At 35.1% G+C, this 27,484-nt stretch overlaps 1 protein-coding gene across 1 annotated transcript; it reads left to right on the plus strand.

Moving 5' to 3' along the window:
* LOC129004812 (paraplegin-like) lies at positions 1-25,681 on the plus strand. Its single transcript, XM_054433455.1, has 13 exons — positions 1-409; positions 2,159-2,449; positions 2,968-3,108; positions 4,661-4,897; positions 5,245-5,409; positions 10,156-10,307; positions 10,874-11,093; positions 11,771-11,933; positions 12,967-13,120; positions 14,129-14,285; positions 15,021-15,140; positions 15,910-16,092; positions 25,442-25,681. Exons 1-13 carry the CDS (start codon positions 185-187, stop codon positions 25,619-25,621), a joined length of 2,388 nt encoding a protein of 795 aa, XP_054289430.1. The 5' UTR covers positions 1-184; the 3' UTR covers positions 25,622-25,681.
* The last annotated feature ends 1,803 nt before the right edge of the window (positions 25,682-27,484 follow it).

The raw sequence follows: 27,484 nt of genomic DNA on the forward strand, positions 1-27,484 counted from the left end.
AGTCATACCAAAACAACCAAACCAAAACCATCATGTCTTTTACAGTATTGTATTTTTGAATGTTTGTTTGTGAAATGTACATGGAGACGTTAGGGCTACGTAAAAATATTGTAATCTTAGTGAACTGAAAATTTTGAATAAACTCATACAACTGTTGTTCTAGTCAAGCTGTAATCTATCAACTATGATGCAAGCCAACAGCTACAAGTTGGCTTGTCTTGGTTATGCAAGATGCAATTTCTTGGGGGGAATTAAAAGTGGCATTTCTGCCTACCAGAACAATAACATCAAAAAGTATGATTCTCTTCTTGCAAGTTTCAAGACCATTTCGTTTTGCCAAAGCTGTTTCAAGAATAATATATTTCCTTCATTGTTGCAACATTATTTCAAAAACTCACCTAGATACAAGGTAAATGTTATTGTAGGTATATCATTTAATGTTTAAAGTATGGTACGGTTTAGAAATGGGAAGTTCGGATCACCTTACTTATCTAGATCGGTCGGTCTCAATCACTGTCACGACCCTTTTGAAGTGACCGTTCAACTGACCAGGTACACCAAAGCCAGTTGTTTCATTTTGTTTGTTTTGATGACCTACCAGGTTAGTTTAGATTATTCTGACAGATTCCGATATTGAGCTGTTTAATAAATTAACTTAGTTATGAAAATTATAAAAAATACATTTCAAATTACCAAAAATACACAGTTTATTATTATGTCTACTAACTAAATAAAAACCTTTCTTTAAACCTTGGTATACGACTCTACCGGTTAAATCGATTATCGATTAGGCCTACCCACCGTTTATAAATTTTAGCGATATTATATAATTTGGCTGTTGTATTTCAACTTGCCTAATTTAAAATCGCGGAGACTATGAATATGGCTGCTACATAGGATGCCCGTTATGTTGTGGACTGAGGTTTAAACGTAAAACACGAATAGCCTACTCAACTATCGGGTCAGTCCGTTCTTCACTCCTCAGTCCCAGCGGTCCTAGTCACCAGATCAGTCAGCCATTCACCAGTCATCTCAGTCTCTTCGGTCAGTCTTAAAGAACAAAGATAGGCCTAAAGTGAATCAATCAGAACTAAGTTACGCCATTGGGTCTTAAGTCAGTCTGATCCGGGTGACTCGTTTACTTGGATCATTCATTTAGCAGCAATCCTAGGTACTCATTAAATCTAGGCCTAATAGGGCTTATGTAGTTTTTGGGGAATAAGTTGGCTATGTCTTGCTTATGAATATGTCAGATTGATTAAAATTCCCTCAGTCTGTAGAATAGCAGCGGCAGGCGTATTTAAAGCTCTACACAATGGCCATAATAAAAATTGGGCATTTCCATGTTTTAAGGGGAAAAGTAAAAACAAATGTTTAATTTAAAAACTCCAAAACTCACGTTCCTATTAGCTGGTTTTACTGCTTCGCAAACTCATTCAAGTTTATTCCACCCCATACCTTCAAGTGAAATTTCATCAAAATCGAACCAAAATCACTCAAGTTATCTTGTTCACGGACTAGTGTACATCTGTATACAGTATATATTTTTAACGGGGATATCTAAATGAACATAACCCCCCCCCCTTCCACCCCCCCCTTGGTCCTTGGTTGTGTAAATCGGTCCGGGGTCTAGGTCTAACCGTGCCACCTACGGTAATAGTTAGGCTACTGCCCCTTATGGAAATTGACTAAAAATGAGAGCTCTTTACCCACTCTTGGTACCAATCACTACCATCAAACCAGAAGTCGCCTTGAACGTGGCTTTTTTTCTTTTCATCAAAAATTTAAACTTTACACCAAAAAGCTAACATATGCAGGTATTAAAGGACAAAAGAGGAAACAAGAATTGGTAGTTTAAAGCGGAAACTGAAAAAATAAATAATAAGTAGACCAGTTTACTTCTTAGAAGATTTATTTTACTTGCTGCCACATGTCAACAACAAAAAGAAAATCAGCTCTTGCTCATTTAGAATAGTCTTCTGTTCAAAATTACAAAATAGGCCTAAATCCTAGTTTGTGTTATTTAATACTGTACTGTTCTGTATCATGTTTCCTAGATACTGTCTTAGATGCCTTCATGACACTCTATTCAAATGTACAAACTTGTTCATTAATATGTATAAAGATTTTACAATTATTGATTGACTTAATATTTCAGTCAGCAGCTGAGAAGAACTTTAAAAAGGAGTATCTAGCAGCTGTTGGAGTACTCCAGCGATCTGGATTGATGAAACAGTTTGATAAGCCTTGCTTTAACTGTCCCCGCGGACTGCACACATCAGCAAGTAGATCACAGAATAAACCACCGAATAGTGATGGAAAAAAACCTGATGACGATGACAATAAAAAGTTATCTTCATTATTTGCAAAGGCATTACTATGGATGCTTAGCGGCTACATGTTCTTAGCACTTTTATCACTTGTATTCCCATCAAGTAATCAACCCGAGGTAAAGAGTTACTAATGATTAAATAGCCTAAGTAAAATATTACAATTTGCAAGATGTGATTGAGAAAGTAAAGTATATTACTTGCGAGTTACATTTCCATGAGGCTATCCCGATTTTTAGTTGAGTTAATGTTTTTTAATTTCACTCATTCATTTTCACTTGTCAGCCCAAGTGATAATCAACGAATAAAAATTACATTTCCTTAGCTATTTAATAAATTTAATATATTTGTTATGACCACACACACTTAGATGGACTGAATGTCAACACACACACAAAATAGTCCTAGAATGGAAAGAGATGTTTTGTGAATATCTGTTACTAAGACCAGCTGTTTCTTTTCCAGGATCACTTATTACAACTCAATGACTAAGCTTGTTTCAATATTCAGGGTCATCAAATGACACAATTGAAAAAACAAAATTTGTGTTAAAGTACGGTCGACGTTCTTGATAATGCCACATGTTTGTCCTGGATTATCTTATTTAAAGTGGTTATTTCTTTATCTGTTCTTGTAGCAAATAATCAGATATGTATCCTGGAACGAGTTTGTTCATCACATGTTGGGTAAAGGAGAAGTAGAACAAATCATAGTACGGCCTGACATTGACATGGTTACGATTATATTGTGTGATGGAGCCGTCATTAAAGGAAGAAAAGTAAGTAGGCCTAATGATCAGTGAATCGTTTGTGCTAATATGTAAGTAAACGCAGTAAGAAAACTTCATTATTTTGAAAAAATATAACTTACCTTAGGATTCATATAATTTTGTTCATAAAAATGTGTCAATACATAAAAATTTCCATTCATTCACATAAATTGTATGCATTTTTACTATTTTATTTGCAAATGCCTATTTTAGTGGGATTTTATAAAAAAGAATCACTGGAATTATTGGATTTTTTTTTTGTGGGAGGTGAAGTGGTCCAAACTAGGTATGAGTATGGATTAACCATACTCCCTCAGTAGATTCGTCATCCTTTTGGATCAGCTGAAGACAATTTTATTGTTAGTTCCATCCGCTGCTGCTAGGATTGTGTATTTCTTTACAATTTGGTGTACAGCTCGGCTGAGAAACTGCGATATATCATCTATCGGTTTAAATTTTGACATAAAAGGCGATTATAATTTGGTTTGATCTATCCCTTCTAAATTTTTAGCTGATGTAACCATTGAATTGAGTTATGCTCTTTATGTTTTTATCAGTGTTTAACCCTAGGACTGACCTGACCTGATTTATTCTAAAATGCTCGGTGCTCTGGCAATTTTGCACAGGTTTTTTTTAACAGTTCGCAGTGCCTAAAGTACTGTTGATAACCTAGTCATGTTTATACTTGTTTTGTTCAGAAAAGAAAGGTGATTTAGGCCCGAACTGAATTTCAATAAAATGATCGAAAAATCCTTAGATCTGGAGGCATCTAATGTAAATTCAAGAAGTATTTCCATCAAAAACCAGAATGATTGTTCAAATGAAGTCAATTACATTTCCAAATAAAAAAAAATTCAAATAGAAGACTCAACAAATTTAAAGATTCAAGATTCAAAACCTTCAAATACATGCAAATTAAAAGGTTTAGGAATAGAAGACTTGTGCCTCCAATGTGGCAAGACCAAATACATAGCTTCAACGTTTCGTACAAATTATAATGACCTCAAATGTTTGTCCTGTAACCGTAAAGGTCATGTACAAAAGGTGTGAATAAAGACTCTTCTTTAAAAAAAAATACCTAGAAATCAAACCTAGTTAAATGTATCCGTGTTACACAACCAACCTTCTTGATTAATTTTATCAATTAAAAAAGTCGGATTTCTTGACATAAATACATTGGAAAGTCAATCCATTACTCAAAAGTATTTCATTAACATCTTGTTAGAAGGGAAAACTCAAAGATTCAAAGTTGATTCTGGAGCTGGACTAACATTAAGTTACTCCCTGAAAAATATTTTCAAGAACTCCATTTGAAAGTTTTTGTAGGCATACCACTTGAAAATTCCATATTCGGCAAAACATATGTAGTGGGTTATAAAACACTATATTTAAACTGCAAGACGAGGTATGTGATAGTTTAGTTTTACAATTAGCATTAAAATCATGAATATTAATGTTAATAAGTAGCCTACTTATGAACAGTCCTTATTGTTTAATTTGTACATTTTTTATTAGAATAGTAGCCAACATCACAGATACTGACAAGAAGTTATTCTTGCAGATTGACCACAGGACATTTCACATGAACATTGTTGACATGAAGAAGTTTGAAGAGAAGCTGCGAGAGGCAGAAGAGCGACTGGGAGTGGGCCAAGAGGGGAGAGTGCCTGTGATCTACGAGAGAGGAACCGACACGGCTGGCAAACTGCTGGTATCACTCATCCTGGCGGCTATCTTGTTATCAGTCCTCAACAGATCTCGCGCGATGAAAGGCGGCCCTATGTCCTTAGATTATTTTGTAAGTATATTTTGGGCTTTTGATTCTAAATTATGTTTTTATTTACAAAAAAAAATTATTTTTGATACTGGTAGACAAGAGACAATTTTCTTAGTTTAACGTTCATAGAGAACGGTACAATAAGCGCTAGTCTAGATATAAACTTCTGCCGGTCGTGTCATTGTATCTAGTCATGCTTGTTTTTAATGTTTCGACTGTGACGACCTTCTCAAGAAGCGACAATGTCCTTGAAAAGCCTGATGATGGCTCCATGTTGAGCCGAAACTAGTTGCTACCGCAACCATTTGGATAACAAAAAGTACAGGTATTTAAACCACTTATATTAAAACAAATCACTTTTGTTTCAGTCGCAGTTGGGAAGAGCCAAATTCACGCTAGTGGATCCTATCGCTGGTCAAGGGAAAGGTGTTCGTTTTGCTGATGTGGCAGGCTTAAGTGAAGCGAAGATTGAGGTGATGGAGTTCGTAGATTACCTAAAAAGACCTGAGTTTTACAGGAATCTAGGAGCAAAGGTAAGCTTTGTGTCCATTCAAATAAAGACATTAATAATTGATAGTCCATAAAAATGATGTATACATCAATCAAGCAGTATAATCAAAATAAAATAACTTAATTTGAGAAATCTATATTTATAAAAGAGGAAGTTTATATATATATTTGAAAGTTATAAGCTCGGACACCTTTGGACCGATTGCCACGAAACGTGGTACATACGTGTAGAATTTCATGGAATAGGTTTATACACCATCAATTTCGTGATCCGTCCAATTGGCTCCGCCCCAGTGGCTCTGGAGTTTATCCATGTTAACCTTATGAGTACTTATATTTAAATGGAATTAAAGAATCTTAACAGCTGTTTCAACTAAACAATTTGATTCTGTAATGTTCAATAGCATTAAAAAGTTAATAGGTTTACCAACAGGTTATAGCACTATTATTTTTTTTTATTTATGACAATCCAGCTAATATGTACCAAGCAGAAACTAAAAGCTGTGATAGGATGGATTTTTTACAGTTATGTTTATGTAGCCAGTTAATACTAATAGTAAATTAATAAAAGTCTACCTACATACAGCAGATCTAGGGAACATAATAATTGTTCTATTTAGCGTTCTCAAGCTGCTTGGAACCAAAATTGTCTCATCCGCATTTTGATCCCGTTGCAAGACAAGGGTATAGCGGCTAGTATTTTATATAAAAATAAAAACATGAAATTTATAATGAATTATTTTAATTGAATAATTACAAGTCTGTACTCGATTGTTTAATATTTATTTACTTAACCTCAATGCTCTTGATAAACTTCTTATTTCTACAAAATACATAGTGAAAACTATCATAGACAGAAAACAACAACTTCATTTGGTTATGTTGAAATAATTTTCTTGCACGTGGTTCTAATTACTTTCTGACAGGTTTTCCAGGTTTAAATGAAATAATTGTTAGCTTATACATTTCTTGAATACAGCTGATTTTTTTTAGCCAACAAACTTATAAGGTTTCAGAACACCAATAAAACCTATTAACAAATACATCAATAAATCCTTGTCCGATAAAATTTAGATAAACAAAAATGTTACTAGCTCAGTTCTTAGTAGCTCTAAAAACTGGGTGCTAAGTGTACCAGGTGAGAGGGGGAATACTAATCAAATTCAGATTAACAAAAATGTTACTAGCTCAGTTCTTAGTAGCTCTAAAAACTGGGTGCTAAGTGTACCAGGTGAGAGGGGGAATACTAATCAAAATTAGATTATAAATTATCTTTATACCACGCTGACACACCAGGGTGCATATTTTAAGGTGAAGATGAGTGATGAATAAGTGTTGAATAAATTAAATGACAACTTTGTTACTAAGATCAGCTGGTCAGCCCAACAGCTTCAAATTAAAGGACAGCTGGGTCCAGTTTCTAAGAGTGAGAACTATAAAAAAATCGTCAATGCAAACAAATCGTGTGTTCAGCTCAATGCAGTTGTTGGATTGCTAGGTAAGGTCGGATAATTTTTAAACAGACCCTCGTATACAGGGTGTTTCCAAATTGTCTGGACATATTTTGTGGACCTTGGTCTAAGACAGACATAAAACACCGTATAGGTCTGTTGGTCTGTTTTTGAAAAAAAAAATATTTTATATCTTGGGCATCTATCAAGATGGAAATTTCAAAATTGAATAAATGTGTAGTATAGAAGGTAAAAAGATCTTAAAAAATTCCGTTCCAATATCTCAAGCCTTTTTTACAAGTTTTTTTTACAATTGTGATGGAAAATGTCCGCATTAAGCCTTTGAACAACATTAACTCACCATCACCAACAATGAACTTCAAACAAAGAATCTCAAGCCGTTTCAATATGGCGGTGATTTAGAATCTTTATTTCATGAAAACCGTAAATATTAAGAAAATTGTTTTTATAATCAAAAAGATAGAGAATTTAAACCTAAATCGGCTCAACCAAGCAACCAGTTTTTCCCCAAATTCTTAAATAACTAGTAAATAAAATTAGTAAATAACTAGTGGCTTGTAGGAGCAAAAGCCCCTATTCTAGTAATTATTTTGTACAAATTATTAGCCTCATGGGTTACCCTACCTTGAATTATCGTTTAACATTTTGGTATATTATAATATGTATAATAGTTGTTACATACATGCATAATGCATTTTGATGTCTGCTTAAAATAACAATTTCAAAGATGTTTTGCGTGTTTATAACATAAACTTTCTAATCAATCATAATACAACTAAAGAAACATTTTTCAATAATAATCACTATCAATTAAATCTCTATATAGATTTCTTTGAATCTAGACAAATTATTCACTTAAAAAACACATAGAGATAATGTCATCCTCCAAATTGTAAAATGCTAATTCTATAACAAAATCTCTCTGAAAACAACTTTGTTGTACCTATGTAAAGTATCCATTTTGGTCGATTCCTTGGTCTTTATTTGGTTTTAGTACTATTTTAACATCATCTGGCCGCTTTACCCGGCTGAACACAACATAAAGTTGACAATGGGTAAACTGGGGTTTTCAAATAAATGCCAACTTATGTGAAGGTTCGGCCTTGTGCTTATTATGAATTTATTTATTATTAATTTATTTATAGTTATAGCAAAAGCTAATTGCAATGGAAATTGAATCCTTCTAAATTTAAATAGCATATTAGGATCTGTAGATATTAGTTTTATTTTTGGCATAAAAAAATGTTCCCATTGCCTACTTTAGTAATTACTTCTACTTCTGCGTGGTGGTCTTCCGACATTATACATTGTTACTGTGCAAAAGAACAATCCATTGTAAAGTATTAAGTTTAAAAGTATCAAATTGTTTGTTCAAAAGATTTAATTTAATTTTTACTTTGTGACATTTACTACTTCACTAACAATTTTACAATAACAAAATAATGCACATTCATGTGTGGTTATAACTTTTTCAATTTATATAATCACAGCTGTGTTAACACTAAATAAAAAGACATAAAATTAGATTCCCATGCTATTTAAATGTGAATTATTTTATTCCGTAACAACCTTTTGGTTCAGGATTAAGAAAAATGAATAATTTTCCCCAAAATTCCATGCCCAGACCTTTAAAATGAGACCCCTCCCAGCTTTCTACGGCCTCCCGGTCGCTCACAATTTCATTGTAAAATTTTGCGCTTACGGAATTAGATATATAGATGAACCTAACTTGAGTAAGAGCAGTATGGTAGTCCTATTAAATTGCGTAACCGAATGTAGAAAAAAACTCATAACCCAGTTGTTTGTAAGTCTATTTTAACAAGCAAGGTCTCATTTGATTTGGATTTAAGTTCTCTATCTTTTTGATCCTAAAAAAACTGTCTTAATTTTTACGGTTTTCATGAAATTTGGTATTAAAGGTTTTAAATCGCCGCCATATTGAAACGGCTTGAGATATTAGAATTTCATTTGTGAGGCTCTTTTTACCCTTTAAACTACACATTTATAAAAATTTGTAAATTTCTATCTTGAAAAATGCACAAGATATAAAATAATTTAAAAAAATTACAAACACACTAACAGACAGAAATCTAGGCATTTTAGACACATACTTATAAGGCGTTTTATGTTTATCTTGGCCCAAAGAACAAGTCCACATAATATGTCCAGACAATTTTGAAACACCCTGTATATTATGAAAAAATTTGACTAAAAACCCAGAAGACAGTAGTAGACCACTACTGTATTGGACTGCTAGTAGGAGACACGTGTGAGTGGAACATCTGGAGGCAAAGTGTCTGTTGCAGATTGCATGTCAAGGTACCTTGAGTCATATCTGTGTGTGTAATTACAGTGGAACCGTGATAAGAAGACCCTCGATAACAAGCCGCCCTTGATAACAATTGTCATTTTCAAATCCCCTCAAAATTATTTTACCCTTAATCACATGTTATTACATACCTCAATAAGAAGTCAACCTTGATAACAAGTCTTATTTTACAATCCCCATGAGAGTCTTGTTATCAAGGTTCTACTGTAGTATCAATTGCATCGGAGTTTTATGTTTGAACCAAGTAACTAAATTATAGAACACAAGCTGCTATACCCGTGCTTTGCAACGGGAAGAAAATGTGACCTAGAGAGCTATTAAAGTAATTCTGATGTGTGTTTTAAAATACGGGAACTCTATGATTTAGTTTGAAAATATAAAATGATTCAAAAGTGTAAACCTACTTACTTTCAAACTCCTACTTTTTATGTTAATAGATCCAAAAGAAAATTACAACATACCTTAGTGTATTAATAGCAGCAATTGCTTCATATTGATGCTTCACGAATGACATGTTTTACCATAATTCTTCAACTATAGCCAAGCCTCTTTACATGTAGCTCACGATATATAAATTACAAAATGAAACTTTGAGCACAACTTTACAAAACGTATACAACCTTTCTTTAAAACCAAACATAACCCTCCTAAATCTACATAAAGCATCACAAACATCTTTTTCGAGTAAATAAACACCATTTCATATTACTGACCAGCTGTTTCATTAACTAAATTAAATTAAATAATGTAAACTTTAGAAGCATGCCAGGCGTAGCCCTTTGGAAATCAGCCTGTGGGGCAGAGCCCTTAGGAAATTCGTCCATATCAATACTTTTCGGCAAATCTACACACTCTAAGCTTAATTTTGATGTGACACATGCTTATATTTTTATTTGGTAAATGGCCTTAATCGTTTACATAAAATTTGATTGTATCACTTTAATAATATAGTAGATTTGGCATTCCAGGTACCAAGGGGAGCGTTGCTGCTAGGTCCCCCCGGCTGTGGAAAGATGTTGCTTGCAAAGGCTGTGGCTACTGAGTCCAATGTTCCCTTTCTCTCCATGAACGGCTCGGAGTTCATAGAAATGATTGGTGGATTGGGAGCAGCCAGAGTCAGGTGATAGATTATTCCTGTTGAAATATTCTCCAGTAAGGAATACCTAGGTCTTTCTGCCACAAAGACCACACTTTTTTTGTTATTTGTAATCCTTTTATGAAATAAAGACCTTTGTATATCTCCAGATATAACCATAAGCAAGTAATCTATGGTAATAATAATTTTGTATTCCTTGTAGCAGTAATAAACTTAAGTGCTTATTTAGTTAGCGCCACTCATCCTACACTCATCTCCAATCATACTTGGCTTTAAATACCTACTTACCTATGGTCACCATTTCAGTTTAAAGTATTAAAAAGTATTGCTCAATTTCTTACTGACTGTATTTCTAAGTGTAAATAATTGACTTTTATCTGACTCTGGTAAAAAAAAAAAAAAACTCTAAATATACAGGAATTCATTTAATTTGTAAATTTTCTACAAGAGGGTTGCTTTTTACTGTGAATGTTAGACATATACAATTGGTAAATGTTTTAAACCCCTAAAATAAACTGAGAGATAAAAAAAATTCCGATCAACCCCTTCCTTTTAAGTATTAACATAACATCTGTATCACTTTGTTGCAGGGATTTGTTCAAAGAGGGAAGGAAGCGGTCGCCATGTATCATCTACATAGACGAGATAGATGCTATTGGCCGCAGACGTAGTGGTGGAGGACAGTGGGATGGGGGTACAGGGGAAGGGGAGCAGACCCTCAACCAGCTGTTGGTGGAGATGGATGGAATGGCGTCCAAGGAGGGTGTTATCGTACTGGCCAGCACTAACAGAGCAGATGTGCTGGATAAGGTAATACGATAGAGACTTTTGGTTACCATTGGCGCAATCCATTAAAAAAGCAGAAATGAACACATAACTAAAGTAACTAATGAGATTGACTTTTGAACACTAGACTAGACATCCCATCTATAGGGACCAGCTGGAGTACATTTAAAATTGAAAGAGAACGTAGTTGTATAACTCGATCACAGAGTTAGCTACAGTTTCTAATTATTTTTTCTAGGCCATTATTTTTGTTATGGGGATTAGAAACATAATTCAATATAATATAATTAAGCTACTACACTATACTAATACTATATTAAGCTAATTAAAATTGATGCAATTGTTTGTAGTGGATTGAATAAATGAAAAGCACTACTGCTCTAAAAAACTTGAGTTGTTAAAATATAAAAGCTAAACAAACATGAATTAGTGGTATAACTTTGTTGAATTTGTTGAGTGTACTTTGATGAATGTGAATGAATAAATAAAAATTAACCACCTGGACAATGCATTGCTGTGTGCTGTAGCACAAATACTTGACTGTCATGGATGGTAGAGTGTTGGGACTAGGCAAAAGAGTGGCTTTTTAGACCCCCCCCCCCACGTGTAAATCAAAGTGGTGGTAAATACAAAAATTTGAAACCCTATTGTCGCCGAAACAATAATTATATGTAGTGATAAATTATATAATATTATTGCAGGCCTTACTGCGTCCTGGCAGGTTTGATCGTCACATTCTGATTGATCTACCGACACTGGAAGAACGCAGACAAATATTTGAAACTCATCTGAAAGGAATAACTTTGGAACACAAGCCCAGCAAGTATTCACACAGGATGGCGTATCTTACTCCTGGCTTCAGTGGTAAACTATAAATACTGACAAATAACAATTAAAAGTATATTTTAAGGGGAACCATAACAGCTGATAAAAGAATACAATATTGATCTTGGACATAGTGATTTGATTATCCCTTTAGTCCTCAAGATACTATCTTTGACTATTAGACATTCCATCCCCATGTTAAAGTTGTCGCCAGGTTTTTAATCAAATTTGTCTTAGTTGATGTGAACCATCTACAGATTGCGCTGATCTTAATTACTGATTTCTGTCAAATACACTATGGTTTTTACCAAGTAAAACTGATAGAACGACATATTATGAGCTATAGCAACTGTTATGACCTATCAACTATCTCAGTAACAACAAATAAGGTAGAAAATAGAATTTTAGACCCTAGAGCATTCTGTGACTGGCTCACACAACTATATTCTTTTTTAGTAAAACATTGGCGAAAGCTGATCCATATGGATGGGATGTCTTCGCACTATATTACTTGTATCTCAGATTTAGAGAATTCAGTAGCTTTTTGGTGGTTCTAAACTGAACTCAGCTATCATTGATCATTGGGCTTTTGAAAAATGGTACTGGCTTAGTCAGTAACCAAGCTACACAGACATCTCACTCAATTCTTTGTGTTCGATGAATTCATTATTCAACTCAAAATTGTAACACATACCTATTTACTGTCTTCATAAAGTGAAAGTGGTTAGTCAAAATGGAATTGATAAAAAAATAAACATTCTTTTAAGATCATAACATGATTTCTAAAACACATATATATATATATTTTTCCTAGGACGCTAGGCACAAGCCCGGAATTGTTTTTCACATTACTTCAGGCTAGACCTAGGGGTTGCGGCATTATCACATGGATAAAGTCCATTGGTGATTTGGCAGGATTTGAACCCGGGACCTCTGGAACCGAAGTCGCACGCTGTAACCACTAGACAATCTCACTCCCCTTAAACATATATTACAAAGCTCTAATGTAAAATTGTCACTAACTCAAAGGCTACGCAATTTAAAGTATTTTACAGAAGTATTTTCGTTATAGGTGCAGACATTGCTAACGTGTGCAATGAAGCAGCGCTCCATGCAGCCAGGTCCAAACAGAAGTCTGTAACTGGAGCAGACCTTGAGTACGCAGTAGAGAGAGTGGTGGGGGGCACAGAGAAACGCAGCCATGCAATGACACCAGCTGAGAAAAAGTTTGTTATTCCATATTTTGTTTAAGTAAAGTATAAAATACTATTTACTTTTATCTTATCATCATATATTATTATATACTAGGATCGCTTTCATAGCAGTGAAAGCCAGTTGAGCGGAGCGATTACGTTTCATGGTTTCTAATAAAGCAATAAATTAAAACAATGTTTATAGAAATAATACAACAGTTTTTGATAAGTTAAATTAATGAAATAGTTGTATTACATCTATAAGCATTGTTTTAATCTATTTCATCCAAGGCAGCCTATGCTTTACGTGGCCTATTCTAGGGTTAAGAACCAAAACAGCTTGAAAGTGGTTTTACCGCCAACAAATGCTACTGAAACCCGCAATGAAGTATGATGAGAATTTTTAAACAATCATTCTAATTTACTACTCCAATGCCGTCATTCAACAACCCGATTGTTCGAATAGAAGTTGAAATGTAAAACATTATGTAGATTAAAATGTAGGTATTTAAGAGCTGTGTTAAAATGTTTTTATTTTAGCTAATAAACTAAACTAACTTATAAAATAAAATTGTTATTCAATCCAAGCAAAGCTCGGTCTCCTAGTACAGCCACTTGACTGCAAGTGATATTCAAGACAATGAGTTTTATATTTCTGATTTTTCTGGTCACATTAAAACTATTTCCAACATGGTTGTTTCTGATTTGTCTTAGCTTTTTTACTTAGGAATCTCATCTCTGAAGATAAGGCCGGCTAAACTTCTATTCAACGACATTCCGGCTTTGATGCAGAGTGCCATTTTCACAGCAACTTTACTTCTGCACAGTTTATGTAACAAGTGAGCAGTAAGTCCGTCAACTGTGTGGAAGTTAAGTCATCCTGAGGATGGCACTTATTTGAAATGATCTTTACCGAAACACCACGAATCTACAACTAACTAGTTGTCTTTTATATTTAGTGTACATTTTGGGTTGAAATTAGTTTGAGTTTAACATTGTCAATAAATAAATAATGTTAAGTATATAATGTTATTGCTGCAGAGTTGTTGCCTACCATGAGTCGGGTCATGCTGTGGTTGGCTGGATGTTGCCCACTACTGATGCATTGTTGAAAGTCACCATCGTGCCTCGCACCAACATGGCTCTAGGGTTTGCCCAGTACACGCCCAAGGACCAGAAACTCTTCTCTAAGGAAGAGGTAAGGGTATGATTTTGAGCTATGGAATTGTAAGCGAGTCTTATTACCCCAAAACTATACCAAAAACCAATACCTTAAACCAGATATGATTGGTTGGTTGATATACCATTCTGACCCAGTCAGTCAGTCATTTCGTACAGTAGAACCTCTGGTGTTATCAAAATTAGTCCTAATACAAAACAACATACCTGTATGTTCACATTCAGCTTCAAATACATACCCAAGTGTCACTTTTTCATGATAGTTGGTTGTTGATGCCACTGTATCATAGTCATTAAAAAATAATTTCGGTCTTTGTAAAAATAAAAACCAAAAATAATTTTACGAAACAATTAGAATTTGTTGTTGTTAATGATCTATTTGATGTGACCATGTGTTGTGAAAACAACGATGACTTGTGATGTCAACAGTGTTGTTTGAAGACAAGATGGATTAAATAATCAGAGAAACTCGTATTGAGCGCATTATTTAAAGATAGACCTTGACCTTGACATTACATTCATGTAAAAATTCACTAACTAAAAAATGACTGGAATATTGTGAACAGGTCTTAAAATATGAATAAAATGAAAGAAAATAATACAAGAATATAATAAAATAAGAATATATAATAAAATAAGAATACAATATAATAAAAGAAAAAAATACATTTTTCTGACGATAGAAAACCCAATTTTTATTTAATTCATTAGGGTTGCTGTGTCAGTCACTAATTTATGTTTTCAACTTTTGTAGATTTTCGAACGAATGTGTATGGCCTTAGGAGGCAGGGTAGCAGAGTCGCTAACCTTCAACAAGATCACAACTGGAGCTCAGAATGATCTTCAAAAAGTTAGCCAGATGGCATACGCCATGGTGAGTTAATCTCTACATTTATGATTGATTATTATTTGGAACAAGTTTAATAAAGCTTTTTTAAGAATGTTTTAAACAAAGAGATAAATAAGATGTTGATGTTACATAAGCTGAGCTAAGCAAATTTCTGTAGCCTAATCTATAAGCTTAAATTAGTTTTGAAGCTATATATTTGTGAGTATAGTTTTTAAGTCCATTACATAAAGCCAAAACTAACTTTGTTTTGCATTTTTAATGTGACCAAAAAGCTACTGGTACTAAGTGTTTTGTGTCAATGGCAAGAATTGGATTTTCTCACATTTTTTGTAATAGTTCAATCTCTGGTCTTGTTACTATCTAACGGTAACCTCTGTCTTGTTGGATTGTCAATCATGAAAAATGATATTTGGATTCTGCTCAGGATTGAACCAGCAATCTTTGTATTTCAGTACGATAACTACTCTCGCATATCCCGAAAATTGAAAAAAGTGTGCTGCAAACATAATTAGGCTTTCCCGGTAGAAACTCTATCGAAGAGTGTTAAGAAGATAAATGATTATTCGTACAAGATTTTCATAAAACAACTATAATCACACTCAAGCTCATATTATCTTTAAAGTAGGCAATCTTCCAATGAAGCTTTTAAATTCTACTTAATGAGCTAACATGAATCAAAAGATGGATTAAGTCACTATTGATATAATTTTTTTCTATAAACCTTCAAACTCATTTGTGATCAATTTATGCCTGAACATGTTTTTAAACCAACTAATGAAACTGTTCTTTTTAGGTGAGACAGTACGGCATGAGCAACACGACAGGACTTGTGTCATTTGATGATGATAAGGGAAGCATTAAACCATACAGCAAAAGGATGGCTGCCATGTTTGATGACGAGGCGAGGAAAATTGTTGCCAAAGCTTACAAACATACAGAAACAGTTCTCAAGGAGAATAAGGACAAACTGGAGTTGGTATGTGGATTTTTTCCTAATTCAAAGTAAATATTGAGGAATCTTTTTAGAAGCTGTTGGTGTTTGTAGGGGGTTATTTTAAGATCATACAATAAGTGTGTTATAACAATTAATTGTACTAAGAACATAAATAATTTGTTGGCTTGACGTTAAAAATTTGATCATAGCAATATAATTAGTTAGAATTTGCTTCTATGATCAAATATTAAATCAACTGATTTAAAGTTAAGTAATAGCATAGATTAAGCAACACAAGTAAAGACTAGTAAAACACTAAGTGTAAAATGCATAAAGAGCTAACAAGCTCCATTTCAAGGATTAATAGGCTAGTAGTGATGTGTAAAGACAAAAACTTCCGCTGTTGCACTAATTTATATTGGAGATTACTGTATAAGCAATGTTTACATTTATTTACACGTTTGTTATCGTACTGTCATCACCATGGCAATAGAAATGCCGGGAGCGTTTCATAAACTCCAAATTTCACAAACTCCAACGCTTAAAATATTAAATGAACAGAGCGGTTCATAACCTCCAAATTTCATAAGCTCCAAATCTATAACATTCAAATAATCACTGCTTCACAATGTCCAAGTTTCACAAACTCCAACGTTTAAATATTAAATAAACAGAGTGGTTCATAACCTCCAAATTTCATAAGCTCCAAATCTATTACATTCAAATAATCACTGTTTCACAATGTCCAAAATTCACAAACTCCAACGTTAAGATACCAAATAAACAGTGCGGTTCATAATGTCCAAATTTCATAACCTCCAACGGTACAGTCTGAGCCAGAAGTCTCTACAGTGGTTGCCACAGTCAGATAGCAGGCACCGTTCGCCAGCGCTCAACTACTGATTATACGTGCATTTTAATGATTGAAGAACACTCAGCTGTGTGACTCAAATATGTGTCAATCAAATTTACAAATCAAATTTACATTTTTATATTTTTAATAGCTTTAATTCAAGCTTTCAGCTGAGTTTCTTAACTGTTCCGTATCTCAATTAAAAAGCCATTACAAATATCGTAAGAGATGTTTTTTACCGATGAAAAATTTTAAAACATATAAATATGTTTTATAAGTATATTTTCTATTAGCTGTTAAAATTTCATGATGATTAAATCAGTAGTTTTTTTGTTATGTGTAAAAATAGCCCTTTGTTAGAAAAGTGCCGTAAACCTTGTACTTTATTTATTCTACCCACTAAAAGGATGAGTTTAAACTACATAAAAAGGTAGAAACTAACATACATAAACGCAGAAATACATTTTTATAAATAGGATTTAACTTATTCATCATATTGTAGGTATACTGGTCACGTTTCAATAAAAGTTCATACTCGAGTATTTACACTTTTTTACTCGACAGCAGTCTCGTTTTCTCTTTGCAACTTAATGTGGCTAGTTCAATAATGTTAAAGTTTTGACAAGGTGATAATTTATATTTGGATTTGCCTTTTCACTGGAGAGCTAAGCATTGTATACCTTTTATTTACAAAAAAAAAGCGTAATCACAAACAGTGGAGTCTTTCACTGTTGTATAAAATATTAAGGTATGAAGTTGTTGTTGTTGTTGTAACGATTATTGCATATTCTATTTAAAAATAGTGTTCAATGTAAATAATTCAACAAGTTATTAGATAGGTACCTTTTATAGTTTTTAGTTTCTATTTAGCAAATTTCCCTATAAGGAAGTACAGTAGCTATTACCGTAGGTGGCATGGTAAGACCTAGGCCCGGGACCGATTTACTTTTTGATTTTGATGTCCCCAGAGGCCAAAAACACCATTCGTTAAAATTGTTAAATATGTATATACTAGCTGTACCCGCGAGCTTTGCCCCGTTTAATTTCATAAGTATTCGCATGGCTCATTCACGTCCTGGTTGAAGTTCGTTCGCTACGCTCACTCGCCTTTAAGTTGGAGCTCGTTCGCTGCGCTCACTTGCCTTCAGGTTAGCTCGTTCGCTACGTTAACTCGCCTCCAGGTTGAAGTTCGTTCGCTACGCTCACTCACCTTTTGGTTGAAAATGAGCTGTTGTCATAAATAAAAAAAAAAATAATAATAATAGTGCTGCACCCTGTTGGTAATCCTTGTAACATTTATGCTATTGTAACGACAGAACCAACTTGTTTAATTGAAACAGCTGTTAAGATTCTTTAGGGAACTACAGAGCCACTGGGGCGGAGCCCGAAAGGATTTTTGAGATAAGAATATGCTTTAATGTTAATCGGGTATGTGAGCTATCATCATGCCAAATTTCAGCCCAATCCGTCCAGTAGTTTACACACACACAAACTCACAAACTTTCAGATTTATGATATTAGTAGGATAGATAGTATATATACAGTTTACTGTTAGTTTTTTATATGTCAAAGAGTCGTTTTCACCAAAACTGTTACTGTTAACACGCATAGATTTTTTACTAAACTCTGTACTACATTAACATTTCACTTCATGACGGTTACCCCTATTGTAATAAAAATACTAAACGGCCCAATCCACTGTCACCTTTCTAATGTTGTATAATACCGATAATACATGTATAAATTGTTGTTTAGCAAAATTTTACAAACAACATTCTTAAATACATTTCATACTTTACCACAGTGGCGTAGGTACAACACCCTCTTGAACATATAGGAGGTGAACAATCCTTCCTGAAATTTGTTTTAAAAGTATGTTACTTTTTATTATTTTTTTAAGGGTTGACGGCCTCTTTTAACCTTGCATTTGCACACATAGACTAACCACCCGTTCGTGGATCGTATACAGCAAAGCAAGGAGTGAGCCGGTACAGTACAAAACCATTGACACAAACATTGACTATACACCTCTACTTAGAGGTGTATAGTCAATGGTACAAACCACCCGGCTTATATACCACCACCATTATACACATGTTTCGATAGAAAATATTTGATCTTTTTTTACTTCTATTATAATTAAGCTTGTTTATCGTAAGTATACTATTTTGTTTATCGATAACTGCTTATAGACCCAAAACAATACATGACACCGGGTATCTCAAATAGAACAGGAAACACATTGATTCTTGGAATCTTGCAATTTTTACAATCATCAATACACCGATGATATCCTCGCGAAACTACTGGCTGAGGCTTGATAATTATGTTTCCCACGGCAATAAAACTAACTCTGATAAATATCTTTGATAACTGTGGTTCTGAGAATTGAGTTTATACAAACAGCCTACCGATCATACCACTCCTAAACCTGCATGCAGGTATGGACGGTGATGTGATACAACTTATCAAGATTCCGTCATTAATAATAATAAAGCGATTGAAGAAGGCTGGTCCCATCGACAAGTAGAAAATGAAACTATAAACAGTGGCAAAGGATGTATAAGTATATTGATGAATTCTTTGAGCGTTAAAATAATATCAACTCAGTAAAAAAAAATTGTTACAATAACATAATAATGTACCAATTAAATATTTAATGCTACAGTATCTAAACACTTGAAACCTTGATGGAGAATCAAATTATTAGTCCAGTGTGGCGGTAAAAAATATACCCTATCATCAACGACCCCGCTGAACATTTAGTGGCAAGTATAAGGGATAAAATCTAAAATATGCTTATTCTGATAAAATATGTCAATCCAATTATACCATCAACAGGAATACCATTGCATAAACTCAAAAAAGTAGTAGTAAAATTACTTTTCATTATTTTTTAGTTTAGAAATCCAACTCTAATTATTATAGTGAGAAAGTTTGGATGTATGGATGAATGGATGCATCTACTTGTCTTACTCAAATTATAACACAGTAAGACATATTTTGAGAACACTATCATGAATTTTTTACTCTTTTAGTTGTGTATGTATCATTTGTTCGTGGCATGTTTGCAATGGAAAAAAGTTTTATTACTCGCAGAAAAAAGACTCGTGCATATTCTAGCCAAACAAATAATTCCAAAATTTGTTTCTGTTGCAAGCAATTAAAATCCATTGGGTGTGATTAAAATCCAAAGGTGAACGACGATAGATTTTAATAATAGCAAAATTAGACTCGCTCTGGACACAGCAGTTCGGCCTTGTAGAGGAAGAGCGGCGCGCATGGTACAGGGTGCAGGGTGACAGCGATAACGCCATTGTACCACAAACAATATCTCTCTCTTGACCTTGAGCTCGGTGACAGAGCCTTGCTCCTTGCTAACTTTGAAAAACAGAGATAGAGTAGGTAAAGTTTACTTTGATTATTTAATTTGAAGGGATTGGTGGGCTTTGTGTAGTGTTTTTAAAGATGCTTGGGGTGTAAGATATAATCTAATACCACAGTTAAACTTTTAGACAACTTATATAAGCAACTAATTTCAAAGAGTATTTTTCCCTTGTTTGTGACTTTAGTAATCAATTCAGTCCATCGATCATTTAATGTCGATAAGGACGGGTACTCTGTTAGTACTGATTAAAATAAAAACTAAATTAGATGAACCATACCACTCTTGCAGCGTTAAAATAATTATAATATTCAAGAAATGTTCAAATCTATGATAATGATTGAGTAATCCATTATCTTGACTTAAGGCTTCAAACGTTCAATGGCTCAAATTAAAGCCTATAATTTACTGATTATTTTGAGTTTAAAACATAGAAAAAAAACATAAACAATACTAGAAGTATTGATTTTCAATCATAGAAAGCCCGTATATGTTCATATTAAAGAGAATACGAATTTCACAATATATTCTTATATGAACTACATCATGTGAAATGTTCACAAAAATCCAATATTTTCCAAATGTAACACACTGTTACTCATAAACAAGGAAGTAGCTTTATAAAAAAATTCAACTTTAAAAAAGTTTTGACTTGCAATTACATGCTGATATCACAATAAAATACAAGTTGTCAAATAGAAAATACTAAAGTTAATTTTAATAAGGGAAAATATTGGGGATATTTTAAACAGCGGATTTTTGTTTGTTAAAAGAAAATAGTTCATGCTTCCTAAATGTTTTCTCTAAATCTAATAGTGTCTGAGATAGCAACGTTAAAATAAAAACGTTCGAACCACTGCAGTTTCTAATTTTATATTAAGGGTATAATTAAAAAAATACTCGCACAGTAATCAAATAAACAGGGTAACGAATTGAAGGATAGGTACAACTATACTACAGTATAAGGACGCCAAATACGCGTAGGTACAACTAGTCGCAGGTACAACTAGACGTGGGTACAACTAGACGTAGGGACCACTAGTCTTAGGGACAACTAGTAGCATCAGTACAAGCTAGGTGACACTACTAGTCGGTGGCATACATGTCTAGTTGTACCTACGTCTAGTTGCGTTGGTTGTGCCTACGTCTAGTTGTCCCTAGGAATCGAGGTACAAGTAGACGGCAGTACAACGAGAGGGCATACATGTCTAGTTGCGTTGGTTGTACCTACGACTAGTTGTCCCTAGGTATCGAGGTACAAGTAGACGGCGGTACAACGAGACGACCCGCAGGGGGCCCACGCTTGCGTGGGTACGTGGCCTGGGCGACCACGCGGACCCTAGCTCTCCCAGAAGGGAGGTAATTGCCCGGTGTTGGAACCGGCACTTCAGGTAGGCCACAAGCTATGGACGACTGGACAAGCCAGCCTCTTTGGGTTGTACCCAAAGTGAGAGTACCCAGTGACATTCCCTCCATTCAGGGTGGTGGGGTGTTCAGCTCTGCTAGTGTTGATTAAGTTCATAGATCTTTCACCTGCCTGTAGCTTGTGGTTGTGACTGAGTTCTTCGGGCTCGTCCTACCTGTTGAGTTCGACTGACATTTTGTGAGGCATATCCTCGACTTTGGAAGTAGCCTCGTCCTGGGAGGTGAAATACCTAGCCCCCAAAGGGGAGGTAAATGCTCGGTGTTGGTATCGGCATTTTCAAGTAGGCCACAGACATGGACGACTGGGCATTGGGTCCCAGTGACATTCCTTTATCCAGGATGGAGGGGTGTTTAGCTCTAGGAGAGATGGAAGTGCATCATATTCTCTAACCTACCTGTGTCTGTGGTTCTTTGGGCTTCGGCCTGCTTGTTGTGTGCGACCAGCATTTAGTGTGGCAAATCCTCGACTTTGGAAGTAACCTTTCCTGGAGGTGAAAACGGGCAAGTACCCGTAGCTCACGGGGACACTCAAGGGCAACGTAACTTTCCGCAGTGTGAGGGCAACGGTTTGTAGGCACTTATGCAAACCAATCCCTGTCTCTGAACACGGACGGTATGGTTATCTTGAGTGTGGGGGGTTCTTCCCGGAACCTCAATTGAGTCAAGGGTGTCGCCACCTCTGGTGGATAGGTTCATCCGGGTGGGTCCCACTTCTATACCTGCCTCCTTTTGGGAAACCCTGATGGCCTGGCAGTGATGTTGGGTCTGACGGGCAAACGAAGTAGATCGGGTGCTGGGTCCGAGCCCGCCAGGGGTATCTGGGGATCTATCGCTCTGGTTATCTCTGGTTTCCCAGCAACTGGGTAAGGCCTCGATCGGGTAGTGGTGTAAATGGGAGGTTGGGGTTCCCCCCGTCAGCGTGCTGACGGTCCCCTTCCTTCTGGCTATTGATGGCGGGTTTGCCTGTCAGGGATTAGATAGGTCCCGAGTGTTACTTGCACTAAATGCGTCGGGGCGCTCTACCATGGTCCTCTAGGTCCCGACCTAGTGGAACCCAGGTGGAGTGACGCTTAAACAAGTAGCCGGAAACCCTGGTTAGGATTGAGGGGCAACCTTCTTTCCGAAGGGTCTGCTTCGGCAGCCGGTGAGCCTGATGACCTTAAGTCATCCGCCCATGATGTGCAAAAGGTTGATGCGTAAGCTTCGGCCTACATCATGGGGCCCGGGTAAGTCTCACGACAGGTACCGGGTATGTAGTCAGGGGGCTTCGGCTCTCATGACAAATAATGAAATGAATGAAATGGTACAACGAGACGCGTTCCCCCGATGGACTAGGGTTGGGACTGATGACTCGCCCAACCAGGCTAGCAGTGCGGAGTGTGGGAACTGTTGTGACAATTAGATTAATGTATCTGCAATCCTAAAATGCTATGGGAAGATAGGGAAACAGGTCCACGACGTAGAAAGTAGTGAAGGAAGTAGTTAAGTGTGGCAGAGCAGAATGAGGGAACCGTTTGTGGCAGTTAGATTTATGTATCTGCAATCCTAATGTGCTATGGGAAGGGAGGGAAATAGTATGATTAACGTACAGAAATCTTGGGCAAATGAAAAAAAAAAAACTATAAACAAAAACGTGTTTGGAAGCATTTAAGATGTAGGCATGATTATACTTAGTCAACTGTAATTTGTACTATACAAATAAGGGAAACATATATTAAGATTTGTACCGTTGGCTATCGTTGAAAGTTGTCACAAAAATCTTGTTAAAAGCTGGTATGTATCGTACAAAACATGTATAACAATAATATTTTGAGGTGGTTTCCTTTTCTTTATATGCATGTCAATGCTGGAGAAACGTAATTTCGTGATTGGTTTCGACAGATGGGTAATCAAACCCTAACCATGCACTGCAGTGGCAAAAATGTTAGACGTGAGCCGTTGATTAGCTTTTTCAAATATAGATGAATATAAACTCGTTAAATGTTTTAAAATAAAATCATAATATATCCATTGAATATAACATGTAATACTATCTAACAACTAAATGGCTAAAGAGGATGAAGAAGCAAATAAATAGGTTAGGTTAATATGTGGTCTCAACCATGGTCTCAACTATGAACCCGCTGAACGTTTTAAATAGGCCTATTTCGATAGAATGTAAAGTCAATCGCACTTTTAGCAGGAATTCCACCACATAAACTTAGAATAAGAGTAGTTTCTATTTTTGTTTACATTATTTTGACCAGAACCAAATCTAGGGTAAAGTTTAGTCAAAGGGATGCATTTACACTAATTTAGTTTAACTTAACGAAAGGAGAATAAAAGTAGAAATAATAACTGGGCCAGGTCGCATATTTGATGTAATATAATGATAATTAAATGCTAGAAACTCAGTTTCTATATCCCGTAAACTGATGCTGAGCCGGCCAAACTCCTAGCGCCAATGCCGCGCCAAGCGATTTTATGCCTATTTTTAATCGCTTAAAAATGATACAAGCAGGCTCCGTATCAAAAAAAGCTTCAAATAAAAAATAAAATTCATACTTTGATCTAAAACTTTGCCGCAGGAATTTTTTTCCTGACCAAAAAATAAAAAAGTTCCTCGCTTACTACATTTTTCATGTTTTTTATGGTGTTAAAAAACAATCATCTGTTTTAATTTGCCTAAATAAATTATAAAAATTATGTTAAGGTAAAAACTAGCTACATAGTAATGAGCACTGCTTTTTCCAGAAAAATAATATATCAATTTGAAATTTTTATGTTAACAAATAAGTGTAGCAGAGCAGGTTCAGTGAATGTATGTTTGTGTAAAACAGAGAGGTTCATTCGGCCCGTCCGCCTCGGTATCCCGCCAATTCGATTGACTTATGGCAGAGACTGTACCGTTGGAGCTTATGAAACTTGGAGGTTATGAACCGCTCTGTTTATTTGATATTTAAAAGTTGGAGTTTGTGAAATTTGGACATTGTGAATCGGTGATTATTTGAAAATTATAGTTCTGGAGTTTATGAAATTTGGAGGTTATGAAACGCACTGTTTATTTAATATATTATCGTTGGAGTTTGTGAAATTTGGACATTGTGAAACTGTGCTTATTTGAAAGTTATAGTTTTGGAGTTTGTGAAATTTGGACATTATGAACCTCACCCGAAATGCCGATGTACGTTTTGTTTACACACACCAACGCCGCCGCAGCCTTGTAAAATCTTGAAACCAAAATCTTAAAATGTTATGATTTTACACATCACTAGCATGGGCGGCTCCAGAGGGTAGGCCCGGGCCTACCCAAAATTTTGGTAGGCTAGACATTTTAAAATTATAAAAAAATAATCAATTTTACTATATCTAAACAAAGAAAAAGCATTCAAACTCATTATTTTGCATTTAAATTTTAAAATTCCCACCTTTTTTCCGGAAGCCCCCTCAAACCTCTCGTCCCCCGATCAAACTCCTTCTTGATCCTTGTCAGGCCTACCCAAAAAATTATTCCTGAAACCGCCCCTGATCACTAGCCTATTAATCCTTGAAATGGAGCTTGTTAGCTCTTTATGCATCAGAAATGTATACCTATTCAATGATTCAATGATTTATTTGGCCAAAGCAAAGCAATAGGCTAAGTCAATACCTACCTACCTAACATTATAGACAAATCACAAGCAATAGGCGTAAAATACCACTATATGTCTCGCACAACTACCGGTAAGCCCTTAAATGACGTGTTGTAGCTGGCAGAGACGCTGTTGAAGAAGGAGACTTTGAACTACCCAGAGGTAGAAGAGCTGATAGGTGCACCGCCGCATGGGGTCAAGAACCTGATGGACCCCGCTGACTACGAGGCCTCCATACAACATGCTGCAGGCAGCAACCCTGCACCTCAGGAGCCACCTCAGACAGCTGCACAGTAGCTAGACTAGTGGCTTTGTAAATTAGTGTAATTTCTTGTTAATAAACTAATTGCTATTTTACTTCCGTTTTCATTGAAGGAGCCATAGAATACGTACTTGTATACTACTGTAGAGCATTGGCTATCACAAAGTGGGGGGGGGGGGAAGTATAAAATGATGTGCTTGAATGAGCGATTTAAAGCTATTTTAAGACATACAAAATTAAAATGACTGAGCTTAATGTGTACAAGCTTCCCAGTGTTATTCAAGGTTCAATAAATGTTTTAAAAATATACGTGCAATCCCACAATGTGAAGCTTTTGGTTTATTGGGACTCGTGGAATTTCATTAACATGTGGCAAAAATACAACACGTTTAGTTGACTCTCGCATCAAGGTTTTCCCTATTCCCCAAGCACTATTGATTTGCGAAAATACCCTTTCAACTGGTGCCGATGTGCTTGGCAAACAGAAAATGTATTCCAAAATGAGACCAAAAATTTGAACCACAACTTATTTTATTGAAGAAGTGTTTGAGAACTTGCATCAAACACGACTGCATTATATCTGCCCAGTAAGCAGCATTTAACCTACACAAAATGAAAATACACTACCCAACTAAAGTTGCCCGTCGCCGTCACTCATTGCCACTGATCATGAAGATTTGGCCTCCAGAATTGGTTCTCAGTTGTTGGTTTGTTATATTTTTAAATTTGATATCAGGTCCTAATAAGAAAATATGAATCCTATTTGAATATTGAAATTGGCTACGGTAATAATTGAGTTACATTACTGTAATTACAAATTCCTACATTTAACTCAGATAAATTATTCAACTACCTTTCAAGCTTTGACTTTGACTATTGATACATCTTTATTCTTGTATTATCATCTTGATACTCTTCTTTATCAAATAGTCGATTCTTTCAAGTTTTCAATGCCAACATTAAATGTGGAAGAATTAAATGAGAAGAAGAATGTGGCTGAACGCCATATGCCTGAATGCGTCCGACGTCTGCCGATCTTCCCTACTTTTCACAATGTACAAAAAAATAGTCAGACTAAAATGATCCAGAGTTTTATGTTAGGAGTTTGTATTCATTCCTACCATTCGCCACAAGTTTAGCCTAAAGATTGCAATGAATTTGGTTAACGATTTGCAATAAAAATTATTGAAGTTCCAATTTAATAGATAATAGTTTAAATTATTTTTAAGTTCCAATTGAATAGACAATAGTTTAATTATTTGTAAAAAAAGGTTTTGGGACCGCTCTTGGCCGTGGGTTCAAATAGTGCAAATCACTAATGAATTTGACCTAAGTAAAAAATCTGCAATCATCTAGGCCTTGATGTCTTGTGTCTTAGGTCTTATGAGTAAAGTGACTCCAGGCTAGAGCCTAATGTCCTTGTATGTGAAACAAAACAAAAAAGTAATATTTTTATTTTTACTATTTGTTTTTTTTTTTTTTTTTTTTTGTGATAATGACTTTAAAACAGAAGTTAGTGATTTTAATGGAAGTGTGGAAAGGTTTGACAACAGAGGAACAATATTTATTAGTCATACGATTTTTAACGTGTTAACAATAGTTTAGTGTTAACCGTTCTTGCTGCTAGGATAATCAGGACTAATGTACAACACAACATTTTTATTTTTGTAGTTCATAACATAATCAAATATTAAAAAAATCTTCCATAATAATTTGATGATCACCATTACCAATTTCATGAAAGATAGAACAATGACGTCATGAAAAAGTTCAGTTAGTGAGCTCCGAATTATTTATCTACAGTAATATAAGGATTTCTTCTTGAAGATATAGATATTTTTCTGTATCTGTTTGTTTCAATAATATAGCAAACTAGTCGTATTATGATTTTCCTATAA

Source organism: Macrosteles quadrilineatus, unplaced genomic scaffold (genome assembly GCF_028750875.1).
Source record: "Macrosteles quadrilineatus isolate MER2022 unplaced genomic scaffold, UCM_ALF_1.0 Scaffold_11__1_contigs__length_5352618, whole genome shotgun sequence".
Taxonomy (NCBI): domain Eukaryota; kingdom Metazoa; phylum Arthropoda; class Insecta; order Hemiptera; family Cicadellidae; genus Macrosteles; species Macrosteles quadrilineatus.